The following is a 16,141-nucleotide window of genomic DNA, read 5'->3' on the forward strand; positions in this document are numbered from 1 at the left end:
TGGCACTGCACTGCACACACACACACACACACACACACACTGGCACTGCACTGCACACACACACACACACACACACACACACACACACACACACACACACACACACACACACACACACACACACACACACACACACACACACACACACACACGCACACACACACATACCGTCACACACTCGTTTCAAGGTTTTGTTATCCTTTCATTTCTATTTGACTATGGTGAGCAATTACAAAACTGATGATGATCCCGTGCACAACATAAGCATTTCAGTCCCACATTTCCAAATATAGTGCACAACAGCTTCACATAGAAGTTGAGAAAATACAAACTTGTTTCAACCTCAAATGTGTAGACTGACAACATCTACAAATTTAACTCAGCAAAACTCAGTTACGAAAATATTTAACTCTTCATTGTTAACTTACGATTTTTTTGCTACTTATGTAAATGTCCCATACCTCATTCATATCATATCATATCAAGGCGTGCAGGCCTGACGAGGCCTTTTGCCCGCTTGATGTGGGGAAGAAAAAGAGAGTCCCCACATGTGTCTGATGCATTTTTCAACATTGAGTGCGCAATGCTTGAAAAATCAATAAATATGGAAATGAGTTTTGTATTTAAATTTTTTCAAATGAATATCAAGATAATTTTTAAATGTATTCACTGTTCCTGCGGAAACAACATCTTGTGACAAATTGTTCCAAACATTTGTTACTCTGTTAGTAAAGAAATGTGCAAATCTGGAAGTTTTAACTGAAACTTTGAATAGTTTGTAGGAATGGCCTCTTGTGGTACTGTTCTCATTCAATGTAAACAAAGAGTTTATGGTTCTGCTGTCATATAATCCATGTGTCATTTTATACATCTCTATTAAATCACCACGCAGTCTTCTATATTCTAAACTAGGTAACTTAAGTGCTTGCAACCTACTTTCATAGTCCATATCAGCAAAGCCAATGATTCTTTTAGTGAATCTTCGTTGAACATTTTCAATACTGTCTGTATGTTTCACTAAACCCGTATTCCAAACAACATTCCCATATTCTAAGACTGGCCTGACTAATGACTTAAATAATGGCACCATTATGTCTTTACTTTTACACGGTATGTTTCCAACTAGCATTCCGGTCAATCTATTGGCTTTTTTTAATGGTTTCATTAACATGAACATCAAAAGAGAGACCAGAGTCAACAATGACTCCAAGATCTCTCTCCGATGAAGTCTCCTGCAAGTCCGTACCATTCATATAATACTTATAATGTGGATTATTTCTGCCTACGTGTAAAACTTTACATTTATTGTTATTCAATTTAATTTGCCATCTATCAGTCCAGTGTACTAAATTATCAATACTAACTTGTAATTTCAATCTACCAACATCAGAATCTACTTCCTCATAGATCTTTGTACCGTCTGCAAAGATTTTCACAAAACAGTCTAGTACTGATGTCAGGCATGTCATTTATATAATATACAAAGAGTGTGGGCCCCAAGACACTGCCTTGGGGAACACCACTACTCACCTTAACAGGACACGATGACACTTGTAAGTATTCTAACGTAATTTGACTCTTACCTGTTTTAACCCGAGCTGATTTTATGGTTCTTTTTCTCGTTCGTCAGACCATGGACGGTCTTGTGGTTAATTGATTGGTTTCCTTAGGGTTTTTTTTGTTTTTTTTCCATTCCCCGATTTTCCTTCATTCCAAATTTCGATTTCTTGTCACATTTGTAAATGTGAACAGTTCGAACACGTTCCCATGCGCATAAGCACACACACTGCAAACTTTTTTTTTTTCTTACCCCAGCGTCTAAAATCACTCTAGTTAACAGACGTTAAATAAATGACTAACCAACCAACACACACACACACACACACATACACGCACGCACGCACGCACGTGAGCAAGAACTTGACAGATCCGGCGAGACATACATGGTATGGAATAACTTTTGACAAGATCGAAGATTTTACACGTGAATATATCTACAACTTATTCCCAATTTATTGTCTCACCGTCTAGTTTTGACTGTTATAATTCTCGATCTTTGTCAGTTTTTTTTAAATTTTATTTTTTTAATTTTATTTTTTATTCCCCCGTGCATGCGTGAGTTTGCGTGCTTATGGTGTGTGTGTGTGTGTGTGTGTGCATATGGGTGGGTATGGGGGGTGCGCGCGCTGGGGTGTGTGCGGTGTGCGTGTGTGCATACACTCTTAGTGCATAGGCGTGGCATGCATGTGTGTGAGAGAATACAACATCGCGGGTCATTCATGAATAATCAGTTTGTTGTATCCTGTGTGCATGTGCTTCGAGGAAGAAAGCCCGGACCCTATTTTCAGCCAATCGCCAGTCAGAAAGTTTTACACTCTGATTCCAACAACAAACAAGAACGAAAATGGCGCATGCTGCGATTTTGTTTCTTGGACTGTTTATTTCAGGTAAAATCTAGCCTTGGACGAGAGGAAGATAGTCAGAGCTATTCATTACACGTATGTTTAGACGGAGATTTTCAGTATTTATGAAATGGGAAAGAAAAAACAATGCTTATCGTCAGTCTAATCACAAGATGAGTGCATGTTTCCTGAATCAGGGACTCTTTCACTTTCCGTTGGTTTTATGTTCATTGAAGAGTGAGTTGTTATTTTGTTTCTGTCACTTTTTTTTTTTTTAAACCGACGAACTGCGTAAAAAAAAAAGTAACAAAACAACGCATGTTTATCAGAATACAGATTTGGTTTGGAGTCTGCACCAGTAATTTAGTTCGGAATCTGCATCAGTGAGTCACAGTATGTTGGTTTAAACGTAATTTCAAGGAACTAATTTCTTTTCGGTAGTTTGAATTGTAGTTGATTGTGATTTCAACGACCCAATTAAGTGCTTGTGTAAGCATCAGCAAATCATTGCAGAAAATTATGATGTACATAGAGAAATGTAAGAAAGATATGCTGAATTTATCTGACTTGTAGTTTTTTTGTCAGATAAAAACTTACAAGAGACTACTTGGTCAATATTTAGTATATTTATATACAACCAGATTTCATTGAACGAGCTATTAGAATTAAAAAAAAAAAGATCACAGAATGTAGCAGGGACGGACATTCCACTTGGACAGACATCCAGGGCTTACCCCTCATGAAACAACATAACCTTCATTGAAGCAAGAGTCAAGCTCTGAGCAACTTGACTTGAAGGCATCATGCTTCTATTGGGTCATTAAACTCAACAGCTGTAATGTTGCTGGCATTTTAAAAAAATGACTGCACCTCTGCTCTCAATGGGAATTAACCACTGATGGATTTGCCATCCATTTTCAGAATGTAAAAAAAAAAAAAAAAAGAAAAAGTAAAACGAAGAAAAAAATCTAAATATTTGGGATCATTGATCAAATAAGATTATTAGTATATTACTATGAAAATATCACTTAATGTTACATGAACTATATCATGAACATTTACACTGTTATTTCGAAGGTGATAAAAATGCAGGTTTAAGTTTTGTGATTCTGTCTTCATAGCAGACAAAAGTTGAAAATCTTTTTTACTATGAAGGATTTTCTATATTTCAAGCAGAGTTTTATCACATTATGCATGTCATTGTCATGTAATAGATTGATCAGTACCATTGACCTTTTGATAAAAAATTGCTTTGTGTAGATTATCAGTCTGCTTAACAAACCTTAACATCAAGTTGAAATAACACATTCAAATGTTATTTTTGAATCGCAAGTTTTTCATTCATCGTACTCAGATGGAAATCTATAGACATTTGCTGGATACCTTCACATTGTGGATTTCCATCATAGTGAATGTGTTGATCAGTTTGTATCATGTTACTTTTTGTCACACTATATTTCTCAGTGAAATTTGTACAGTACAGTACAATCAGTACAGTAAGGAATTCACTATGTGCCAGTGGTTAAGATAGACTGCAGGGAAGGAAGGGGAGAGTGGGTGGGGTTGAGGATGTGAGACTGTATGAGTCACAGTCACACCATTTTTCCGGAAGTGGGAGAACAATGGTCACACTGCCCTAAGCCAGTCAGTCCAAATCTATTCTTAGTCATTTTACTTCCCCTCTCATCCATTTATTTTTTATTTATTTATTTATTTTTTGACATTATTATATGTTAGTGTTTTACACAAACCTAGGGTAGGCTCAAGACCGGACCAGCACATTGGGTATTTGCAAAGATCAGGCATTTGTACTTTTACTGTTGTTTGTGTTGTTGTTTTTTTTTGTTTTTTGTTTGTTATTGTTGTTTTTGTACTAGATGTAGTGTAGAATATATGAATCAGCCCACATGGCTTGACACCACCTTGAAACTGAAACTGAAACCTCCACAAAGAAATGGAAACCCTACTGGCTGACCAACGTATTAAACTAAAAATTGACGAAAATGTTTTTATTACATGCAAGATATGATAATGTATGTGCTGTGTATGAGGGGACTCTCACCTTTGCTTCCCTCCAGACACCAGCCTTGGTTTAGATCCAGTGATCTTCCTGAGTTTCAGGCCATGAGGGGGTTCAGTTTGCTTGATGTAACCTTTAAAATCAAATGTGTCAGCTTCAAAGTTCAATTGTAAAATGTTCCTTCTTTTGTTCTGGTCACTTTGCTGTCAGCTTTTACATGAAGCGCATCAATCAATGTCAATCTTAAAGTGTTTGAAAGTTAGCATTCATACTTTTTTGTATGGGCTGGATAGCGAACAGCTGTTGTGTCTTGCACGTGTAAGCCACAGTAAGTGTATGTGTTAATTAAACATAAATCCAACTTTTCCTTGACATAGCCTCTGTCTGTGTCTGTGCTTATATCATGTGTAGGTTGATGTGAGTGCCGGCATGAGCATTTGTCTGCTCACACACATCATACATTCAGTTCAGTGCAGTTACTCAAGGAGGCTTCACAGCATCCAGACAAATCCATATACAACTACATCACATCCGACGCCTGGCCAGCAGCGCATCACACAACGCATTGTGTGAGAGAGGGTGTGTAAGTGTATGCGTTTATGCATGGGCGTACATGTGTGTATGGATGCATGAGTGACGCATGTTGATGTTGATGCTGACCCACAGGCCTGAGCACTGGTGCTGAGGCGGCACCGTCGTCGACTGACGAACATGAGTCGTGTAAAATCTGGGACAGGCTGGCCAGACAGGTGACCACCAGCACTGGCGCTCAGCAAGTCTGCACGTCCAGCGGTAACCCTTGCACACGCATTGACTGCAACGGGGCCTACCAGTACAACAGTGAGGTGCGTGTCAAAACTTGGCTGAATTTTAGCACTTTTGATTGTGTTTGAATTACAGCGCTTGGTTGAAACCTGCGGTGAAAAAACCATGCAACCCAGCAGTCAAAACATTACAGTGTAATGATATTGCAGAGATGTGCACCGCGTCACACGCTGTGTACCTAACACAGCAGTTTCTTGTGGTATGATGTGTGACAAGTTTGTGGACAGAAGGTGTTGTACCTCTTCCTTCACTCGCCTTTTTACCGTTTTGGTATGCTTGTTTGCTTTTTTGTATTTCTGTCAGAGGTAAGGTTTTCTGTAAATTTACGGAAATCTGTAAATCTGAGAACCCCATCGGTCGTTTTTGAGATTCCTATAAATTCACTGAGAAAATCAAGGGGTGTACATACATGATAGGTTCCTGTTCTGTTGTTTGATCAATGCATCGATCCATATTCCCAAAATGTTTGGATTCTGTACTTGGTTCGAAATGCAGTGAACTGTTTGCTTGAGAGAACCTGTTTGAAAACACCGCTCAGCGCCATACTATTCTTCACATTGTGTGCATGGTTCTGAATCTGAATCAGATACACTCAAAAATGAAAAAGCTCTTCAGTCCGCATTATCTGTAGAGTGGACCAGGCAAGACAGCTCATCTTTTCACTGTTAGCCGCGTGAAATTTGGCCAAGCAGAGCATACCGATAGGCCTATTTTGCATCAGTTTGACATGGTAAGTATATGTATCACCAAACATGGAGTATAATACAAACTCCTCCTTTTTGTAGACCCAGTAGTAAAGAGGCTTTGAGAAGAGAGTGACTTGTCAGAGCTCCTACTTTGGACACATATTTCCTAACTGTGGTGGTTGATTGAAGTCAAGTCTGCAGTTGTCCAAAATGCCGATCATGACAGAAGGCAGTCATGTTGAGACCACTATGATACTATGAAAAAGAAATGGCACACGCACGCAGACGCACACATGCAGATGCACACACACACACAAAACAAAAAAACAAAAAACAAAACAAAAAAAACCCACCAGCACACACACGCACACACACACACGCACACACACACATACATACACACTGAAAAGATTTTGAATGATTATTCATTGCTTAGAATATTTTCAGAAATTTTAAACTCCAGTCCAGTTGGTATCCTGCTTTGATGTATTCTAATTAATGTCGCTATTTATATTTACATTGTTGTAAGTCGATACTTGTTGATATGCATTCACATATTCTCCTTCTATGACACCTCATTCCTAACACACCACAATCTCTTTAAACTTTAATTTCTTATAATGTTCTTTTCTTCTAATACATAACCCTGGACACTTTCTTACACTAATATTCACATGCATTCCATTTCCTTTATCCACTACTTTTCTCCTGCCTGTCCAGTAACACTTATAGTGAATAGACGTTAAACTGAAGATAACACACACATAGGTGTGCGCGCACGCACGCGCGCACACACACACACGCACGCACGCACGCACGCACGCACGCTGTTTTGCTGAGTGACGCTCTTGTTTCTTTTCTTCTTCCCCTTCCAAAGAACACTGGCAGCTTCTTCAACCTGGGCGGCAAGACAATCGAGGTGGACTACTGCTTTGGGGTCATCCTGAACCACTGCGACAAGAACATCAGCCTGGACTTCTACATGCAGGTGCCCAACAGGGGCGTGGACCAGACCACGCGCGTCTTCCACAACACGCTGCTCAGCATACCTGGTTGGTCTTGTAGTTGTGGGTGGGTGTGGGTGGGTGTTTTCTTGGGTGTGTGTGTTTTGTGTGCTTGTGGATGGATTTGTGTGTGTGTGTGTTTGTGTGTGTGTGTGTGTGTGTGAATGTTTTCTTGGGTGTGCGTGTGTGTGTGGTGTGTGTATGTTTGTGTGTGTGTGTGTGTGTGCAGAGTATATTTTATGCTCTTTTTTTTGGCGTGATTGTTCGTGTATACCGGAGTATTGAGTTGGTGTGTATATGGGTTTTTTAGTGTGTGTTTTTTTTGTTGTTTGTTTGATTGTTTGTTTTTTATGTGATATTGTATGCCATAGTGTGCTGTTGCATGTGTTGTTTCTTGTAAGGTGTTAAGAGCCCATTATGATTATGATGATGATCATCATCATCAGGAACACTGTGTTCCTTCAATGTGACAGGTCTGTCCTACTCCAGCAACTCCACCAGTGGGATCTCTGCCCAGGGCTACCTGTACTTTCAGATGGAACGCTGGGCAGACACCGTCACTTTCTCTGTGAGTCACTATTGCAAAGTTATGTTCAGTTTGATTCTAGCATCTTTCCTTGTCTGTGTGGCGCTGCGAGTTCTGTTGGCTTTGTTTTTAGTGTCTTTACTTGTCTGTGTGGCGCTGCGAGTTCTGTTGACTTTGTTTGATTCTAGCATCTTTCCTTGTCTGTGTGGCGCTGCGAGTTACGTTGGCTTTGTTTTTAGTGTCTTTACTTGTCTGTGTGGCGCTGCGAGTTATGTTGACTTTGTTTTTAGTGTCTTTTTTTGTCTGTGTGGCGCTGCGAGTTCTGTTGACTTTGTTTTTAATGTCTTGTCTGAGTGGTGCTGCGAGTTCTGTTGGCTTTGTTTTTAGTGTCTTTCCTTGTCTGTGTGGCGCTGCGAGTTCTGTTGACTTTGTTTTTAGTGTCTTTTTTTGTCTGTGTGGCGCTGCGAGTTCTGTTGGCTTTGTTTTTAGTGTCTTTACTTGTCTGTGTGGCGCTGCGAGTTATGTTGACTTTGTTTGATTCTAGCATCTTTCCTTGTCTGTGTGGCGCTGCGAGTTCTGTTGACTTTGTTTGATTCTAGCATCTTTCCTTGTCTGTGTGGCGCTGCGAGTTATGTTGGCTTTGTTTTTAGTGTCTTTACTTGTCTGTGTGGCGCTGCGAGTTACGTTGGCTTTGTTTTTAGTGTCTTTACTTGTCTGTGTGGCGCTGCGAGTTATGTTGACTTTGTTTTTAATGTCTTGTCTGAGTGGTGCTGCGAGTTCTGTTGGCTTTGTTTTTAGTGTCTTTACTTGTCTGTGTGGCGCTGCGAGTTCTGTTGACTTTGTTTTTAGTGCGTCTACTTGTCTGAGCGCACAGTGAAATTTGTTGTGACAAAGTTATACAATGCTACACAGAAAAATTCAGTACAATTCAGTACAATACAGTACAGTACAGTACAATACAGTACAGTACAGTACAGAACAGTACAGTACAGTACAGTATATTACAATACAATACGATACAATGCATCAGTGTTTGTTTTGTTTAATTATTTTACTTAGTTTTATGTGAATGTTTCACACAAATGTAAGCTGCGGGCTCACAAGGCCTGACCATCATACAGGGTTTACCTGCAGGTCAGGCATCTGCTCTTTTTTAAAAAAAAAAAGAAAAAAAAGATTGTGCAGATGTTGTATTGCGTTAATGGATCAGTCAGGATGCTTTGACATGTTGAAAGTGAGTTTGAAATTGGCGCCTTTTTGACTCACTTGTGTAAACAAAGTGAGTCTATGTTTTAACCTGGTGTTCGGTTGTCTGTGTGTGTGTGTGTGTGGTAAACTTTAACATTGACATTTTCTCTGCAAATACTTTGTCAGTTGACACCAAATTAGGCATAAAAACAGGAAAAATTCAGTTCTTTCCAGTCATCTTGTTTAAAACAATATTGCACCTCTGGGATGGGCACAAAAAAAATAAAAAATGAAGCCTAATTATATGCAAACTGCATTTACTGTTATATTCATATTTTTTTTATTTTTTGTATTCTCTAAACTTGGCATTTTGATTTGATATTCTGACCCAACAACAAGAGCAGTCATTATTATCATTTTTTGTTCAAACAGGAACTTCTTTTGCTAAGCATGGAAGTTTTATTTATTTTGCAAGCATTTTGGTGCAGATAGTAAAAAAGGGAAATTACTCTGTAATTAATGCTAGGGGACTTAATTTGCCACAAGTGAGTCTTGAAGGCCTTGCCTCTCTTGTTTGACCTGGTGCTGCCTCCACCTCTCTCTCTTTTTCTTGTTGCCAGTTGTATCTGTCTGGATGAGTCTGTCTTGCTTTCAGTTTTTATTCTGAGACGCTTTATTTGTTTGTTGTTTGGTTTTGGTTTTGGTTTGTTTGTTTGTTGTTGTTTTTTTGTATACAGTTTGTGTAGTTTCGAATGATGAGAATAACGGGTGCAATAGCTGAGTGGTTAAAGCGTTGGACTTTCAATCTGACGGTCCCGGGTTCAAATCACTGTGACAGCACCTGGTGGGTAAAGGGTGGAGATTTTTCCAATCTCCCAGGTCAACATATGTGCAGACCTGCTTGTGCCTGAACCCTCTTTGTGTGTAAACGCATGCAGAAGATAAATACGCACGTTAAAGATCCTGTAATCCATGTCAGCGTTCGGTGGGTTATGGAAACAAGAACATACCCAGCATGCACACCCCCGAAAACGGAGTATGGTTGCCTATATGGCGGGGTGAAAACGGTCATGCACGTAAAAGCCCACTCGTGTACATATGAGTGAATGTGGGAGTTGCAGCCCACGAACGAAGAAGAAGAAGAAGAATGATGAGAATGAACAAGAAGTTGATGAGAACTTTAAATCAAGGAAATGTTACGTTTTGGAAAGAACCCAGACTTGATCATAAACACAGAAGTGCTACTTGCTTAAGTTGGACAAGCAGCTGTGTAGGTCACTGAAGTGTGACATGATTTTTCTCTGTGTGGTGAAGGGCAGTGACGAAAATCATTGAGGTGTATCGCCCCTGTGTGTATCAATCATGCTGTGTAGGTGACAAAAGTGTGACATACTTTTTCCCTGATGTGGTGAAGGGCAGTGACGTAAATCGTTGAGGTGTATCGCCCCTGTGTGTATCAATCATGCTGTGTAGGTGACAAAAGTGTGACATACTTTTTCCCTGATGTGGTGAAGGGTAGCGACATAAATCGTTAAGGTGTATCGCCCCTGTGTGTATCATGCTGTGTAGGTGACTGAAGTGTGACATACTTTTTCCCTGATGTGGTGAAGGGCAGTGACGTAAATCGTTGAGGTGTATCGCCCCTGTGTGTATCATGCTGTGTAGGTGACTGAAGTGTGACATACTTTTTCCCTGATGTGGTGAAGGGCAGTGACGTAAATCGTTGAGGTGTATCGCCCCTGTGTGTATCATGCTGTGTAGGTGACTGAAGTGTGACATACTTTTTCCCTGATGTGGTGAAGGGCAGTGACGTAAATCTTTGAGGTGTATCGCCCCTGTGTGTATCATGCTGTGTAGGTCACTGAAGTGTGACATACTTACCCCTGATGTGGTGAAGGGCAGTGACGTAAATCGTTGAGGTGTATCGCCCCTGTGTGTATCATGCTGTGTAGGTGACTGAAGTGTGACATACTTTTTCCCTGATGTGGTGAAGGGCAGTGACGTAAATCGTTGAGGTGTATCGCCCCTGTGTGTATCATGCTGTGTAGGTGACTGAAGTGTGACATACTTTTTCCCTGATGTGGTGAAGGGCAGTGACGTAAATCGTTGAGGTGTATCGCCCCTGTGTGTATCATGCTGTGTAGGTCACTGAAGTGTGACATACTTTTTCCCTGATGTGGTGAAGGGCAGTGACGTAAATCGTTGAGGTGTATCGCCCCTGTGTGTATTATGCTGTGTAGGTGACAGAAGTGTGACATACTTTTTCCCTGATGTGGTGAAGGGCAGTGACGTAAATCGTTGAGGTGTATCGCCCCTGTGTGTATCATGCTGTGTAGGTGACTGAAGTGTGACATACTTTTTCCCCGATGTGGTGAAGGGTAGCGACATAAATCGTTGAGGTGTATCGCCCCTGTGTGTATCATGCTGTGTAGGTCACTGAAGTGTGACATTCTTTTTCCCTGATGTGGTGAAGGGCAGTGACGTAAATCGTTGAGGTGTATCGCCCCTGTGTGTATCATGCTGTGTAGGTGACTGAAGTGTGACATACGTTTTCCCCGATGTGGTGAAGGGTAGCGACATAAATCGTTAAGGTGTATCGCCCCTGTGTGTATCATGCTGTGTAGGTGACTGAAGTGTGACATACTTTTTCCCTGATGTGGTGAAGGGCAGTGACGTAAATCGTTGAGGTGTATCGCCCCTGTGTGTATCATGCTGTGTAGGTGACTGAAGTGTGACATACTTTTTCCCTGATGTGGTGAAGGGCAGTGACGTAAATCGTTGAGGTGTATCGCCCCTGTGTGTATCATGCTGTGTAGGTCACTGAAGTATGACATACTTTTTCCCTGATGTGGTGAAGGGCAGTGACGTAAATCGTTGAGGTGTATCGCCCCTGTGTGTATTATGCTGTGTAGGTGACAGAAGTGTGACATACTTTTTCCCTGATGTGGTGAAGGGCAGTGACGTAAATCGTTGAGGTGTATCGCCCCTGTGTGTATCATGCTGTGTAGGTGACTGAAGTGTGACATACTTTTTCCCTGATGTGGTGAAGGGCAGTGACGTAAATCTTTGAGGTGTATCGCCCCTGTGTGTATCATGCTGTGTAGGTCACTGAAGTGTGACATACTTACCCCTGATGTGGTGAAGGGCAGTGACGTAAATCGTTGAGGTGTATCGCCCCTGTGTGTATCATGCTGTGTGGGTGACTGAAGTGTGACATACTTTTTCCCTGATGTGGTGAAGGGCAGTGACGTAAATCGTTGAGGTGTATCGCCCCTGTGTGTATCATGCTGTGTAGGTCACTGAAGTGTGACATACTTACCCCTGATGTGGTGAAGGGCAGTGACGTAAATCGTTGAGGTATATCGCCCCTGTGTGTATCATGCTGTGTAGGTGACTGAAGTGTGACATACTTTTTGACTCACTTGTGTAAACAAAATGAGTCTATGTTTTAACCCAGTGTTTGGTTGTCTGTGTGTGTGTGTCCGTGTGTCTGTGTGTCCGTGGTAAACTTTAACATTGACATTTTCTCTGCAAATACTTTGTCAGTTGACACCAAATTAGGCATAAAAATAGGAAAAATTCAGTTCTTTCCAGTCATCTTGTTTAAAACAATATTGCACCTCTGGGATGGGCACAAAAAAATAAAAAAAGAAGCCTAATTATATGCAAACTGCATTTACTGTTATATTGATATTTTTTGTATTCTCTAAACTTGGCACTTTGATCTCATATTCTGACACAACAACAAGAGCAGTCATTATTATCATTTTTTGTTCAAACAGGAACTTCTTTTGCTAAGCATGGGATTTTTAGTTATTTTGCAAACGTTTTTGGTGCAGACGGTAAAAAAGGGAAATTACTCTGTAATTAATGCTAGGGGACTTAATTTATCACAAGTGAGTCTTGAAGGCCTTGCCTCTCTTGTTCCCTGATGTGGTGAAGGGCAGTGACGTAATGCTAAATCGTTGAGGTGTATCGCCCCTGCGTGTATCATGGAGTCGTGACGTGCTCATGTTGTGGGTGTCACAGGTGACCCTCAAGGTGCGGATGAGGTTTGCGGGCATGGTCTACTGGCCGGACGAGCTTCAGCGCCGCTTGATCCGAGACGAAACCGTTCCGGTGCCGCCCTGCGACCCGGGGTCAGGCAACGCCACCTCGGCCATCCCCACCATCGCTGAGTGCAAACCCCCCCACTGGAAAAAGTCCCCAGTCGGCCAGAGTCCAGGTAAGGACGGGCGTAAGGGTGCTGTGTGGGTTGGGTCAGCCGCTGCCTTTGTCAGACTGTCGCTGGTGGCGTGTGGACCACAGCGGTGATCTGAGTCCTGTCTTCAAATCGATCTGATCAGCTGTGTCCGTTGAAAAAATGAGTAGTGAGTGACAGATCTGTTCAACAATTTACAGCAATTAATCAGTCAGTCAAAGGTAGTCAGTCAGTCAAAGGTATGAGTAATTGATGAATTGGTCAACTTTTTCACTGCCTTAGGCGACTTTAGTTGACTGGACAGTGCACCGCCACAGGCGACTTTTGTCGACACTGAGGAGTCATGCTGTTAAAGTCGTTTTTCACATTGTAACAAGGCTCGACCGCTGCAGTCAGTTTCCTGCCAATAGAACAATGACTGACCTTTGCCCCATGACCCAGTTTGAAGTGAACAAGTTCTTTGTGTTGTTTTGACATGAAACGAAGCCCACGACTGAGAGCTTAGCTTCTAAAACATGTGGCGCTGTGGAGTGTTTGCCTCCAGAAATTACGGAACACGTGCTACCAGTTTCAAATGTTAACATTTTTTTTTTGGAAAAAGTTATATATTTCAAACTGTTCTTTGTTAAAGTTAGCTAGTTATGTGTTGAATAGTCCAGGTGGTGGTTTATTGTAGGTCTCCACATGAACCTCTTTTCAAATAATCTACAGAAGTAGTGCATACAATATTTGATTATTGATAAATTTTTTGTCCTAATCCCGCTTCCCCCGTCCCGCCTCTCACACACACCCTTCCAATATTATGGGTTTTTTTCTTTCTCCAATCACTGACACTCACCCTCTCCATTTTACATTTTGTACTCTATCTTTTCCACATTCTGCTCGCTCTCTCTCTCTGTCTCTCTCTCTTCCTTCCTTAGTCCCCTCCCCCTTGCACCCCCCTCCCCTCCACCTCAACCGCCCCCCTTTTCATTCGAATATACAGAAATGTTGATTTCTAATTAATGATAACAGTCATCATTATGATACAACTGATAATAATCCTAATAATAATAATAATGATAATATCATTTATTTTCAGTCTATATCATCATCTTGGATGAACAGACTATAAATAAATAAACGAACCACACAGAAACTTGGCGACAAAAGAGTTAACGAGTCGGTCAAAGGTATGAGTAACTGATGAATTAACCAGTTTTGTGCCCTTTCCTTCAGGCTCCGGTGACACGGACTCGGGCGACTTTGGGCGGCTGTGCAACAAGACACAGTCCTGCTCCAGAGACCCCTGGCTAGCCTGTGACCACCGCACCAACCGCTGCGTCTGCGCCCCGGACTTTGAGAAAGTTCCGGAAAAGAAGAAAGGGGGCAGCTGGTGCCGGCCGAAGATTCGTCATGGACTGCCGTGTCGGTCGGACGACGACTGCAGCCTGGCGATGAGCGAGCGGTGCTTCCAAGGTCGCTGCGACTGTCAGGAGAATGACGTGTTCAACAGTCAGATGCAGACGTGTGAACCCAAGCAGACCGGTGAGTGGCGTTGGCTTTTTGCGGTGGGATTGTCAGGCCAGGGCCGCGAGTGATTGCGGGCATTAGAAGGATCCGCTGAAATCAGAGGACTGAGTGTCGCTGACCTGCGGTTTGTTTCTGGCGCCCGTAGTTTTAGCTTTACTGTCAGGTGCAGCTGTATTCTTGAACAGTATTCTTAAACAGTTTGTCTTGAATTGTGCAATGACGGGCGCAATAGCCGAATGGTTAAAGCGTTGGACTTTCAATCTGAGGGTCCCGGGTTCGAATCACGGTGACGGCGCCTGGTGGGTAAAGGGTGGAGATTTTTACGATCTCCCAGGTCAACATATGTGCAGACCTGCCAGTGCCTGAACCCCCTTCGTGTGTATACGCAAGCAGAAGATCAAATACGCACGTTAAAGATCCTGTAATCCATGTCAGCGTTTGGTGGGTTATGGAAACAAGAACACACCCAGCATGTACACCCCCGAAAGTGGAGTATGGCTGCCTACATGGCGGGTTAAAAACGGTCATACACGTAAAAGCCCACTCGCGTATATACGAGTGAACGTGGGAGTTGAAGCCCACGAACACAGAAGAAGAAGAAGAAGAAGAATTGTGCAATATCTGTTTCACTCATTCGTGAATCAATTTCTGCTTCTGAAACAGCTTGCTGCTGGCTGTTACTTTTTGAAAGCCAGTGGTAAGTTTTCTCGAAACTTAAAATCAAAATATTATTTAACTTGTTTTATTTTGTTCAAAGATATAATGCGGTAAGCATGTCACATTCACTTGCTTGTTTTTAGATATAAGTTTTTCTTCATCCTGGTTGGCCTTGGAGCAATCACTCATCTTCAGTAGAGTTCAGGCTCATCCAGTCTGTAACTTGCTGGTCATGGTCCTGTTGAAAGGGCTCTTGTAAAATTTATTTTATTTTATTTTATTTTATTATTTTTTTTTTTTTCTCAAGGCCTGACTTGTGTATGTGCGTGTGTTGGAGCTCATGTACGTTTGTATGTATTTGACTGTGCTTTCATATCTGTGAAACTGCATGTTTGGTGCATATCTGTTATGCATGTGTGGGTGTATGTGTGAATGTGTGTCTTCATGTTTTACATTTATTTGCTTATTTATCATCATTGTTGTCTTATTTATTTATTTATTTATTATTATTATTATTATTTTATTATTAATATTATCATTACTACTACCTTTTTTCTTTTTTTTTTAAATATTATAATTATTTATTTATTTATTTATTTATGTAAGCTTATCTATTATTTATTCACCTTTTTTTTTTTTTCTCAAGGCCTGACTAAGCGTGTTGGGTTACGCTGCTGGTCAGGTATCTGCTCGGCAGATGTGGTGTAGCCTCCTTGAGCTACTGATACTGGTCTTGTCTGTAATGTGGTGGTTATGGTCCTGTTGAAAGGACTCTCGTAAAGTTTATTTTATTTTATTTTATTTTATTTATTTATTTATTTTTTCTCAAGGCCTGGCTAAGCGCGTTGGGTTACGCTGCTGGTCAGGCATCTGCTCGGCAGATGTGGTGTAGCGTATATGGATTTGACCAAACGCACTGACGCCTCCTTGAACTACTGATACTGATACTGGTCTTGTCTCACCCCACACATCAAAACACAGCGTTCTCCACTCGTGCATTTGTTGGGACCTGGCAAAGTCTCAGGGAGGATTTATTCGTGTGACGCGGGGTTGTCAGCATGTCTGTGGTGGCTTGTATCACAGACTGACATAAGCTTACAGTTGGACTGACAGCAGACGG

At 41.5% G+C, this 16,141-nt stretch overlaps 1 protein-coding gene across 1 annotated transcript in view; it reads left to right on the forward strand.

Annotated features, from left to right (window-relative positions):
• Nucleotides 1-2,399: 2,399 nt before the first annotated feature.
• Nucleotides 2,400-16,141, forward strand: part of LOC143278060 (uncharacterized) — a 19,210-nt gene continuing 5,468 nt past the window's right edge. Inside the window, exons 1-6 of the mRNA XM_076583077.1 lie at nt 2,400-2,447; nt 5,089-5,267; nt 6,811-6,985; nt 7,411-7,505; nt 12,681-12,876; nt 14,071-14,379. Coding sequence (XP_076439192.1) covers nt 2,405-2,447; nt 5,089-5,267; nt 6,811-6,985; nt 7,411-7,505; nt 12,681-12,876; nt 14,071-14,379 — 997 coding nt within the window. The 5' untranslated portion in view covers nt 2,400-2,404. The remainder of the gene's footprint in view (nt 2,448-5,088; nt 5,268-6,810; nt 6,986-7,410; nt 7,506-12,680; nt 12,877-14,070; nt 14,380-16,141) is intronic.

The sequence above is a fragment of the Babylonia areolata genome, chromosome 35 (assembly GCF_041734735.1).
Source record: "Babylonia areolata isolate BAREFJ2019XMU chromosome 35, ASM4173473v1, whole genome shotgun sequence".
Lineage (NCBI taxonomy): Eukaryota > Metazoa > Mollusca > Gastropoda > Neogastropoda > Buccinidae > Babylonia > Babylonia areolata.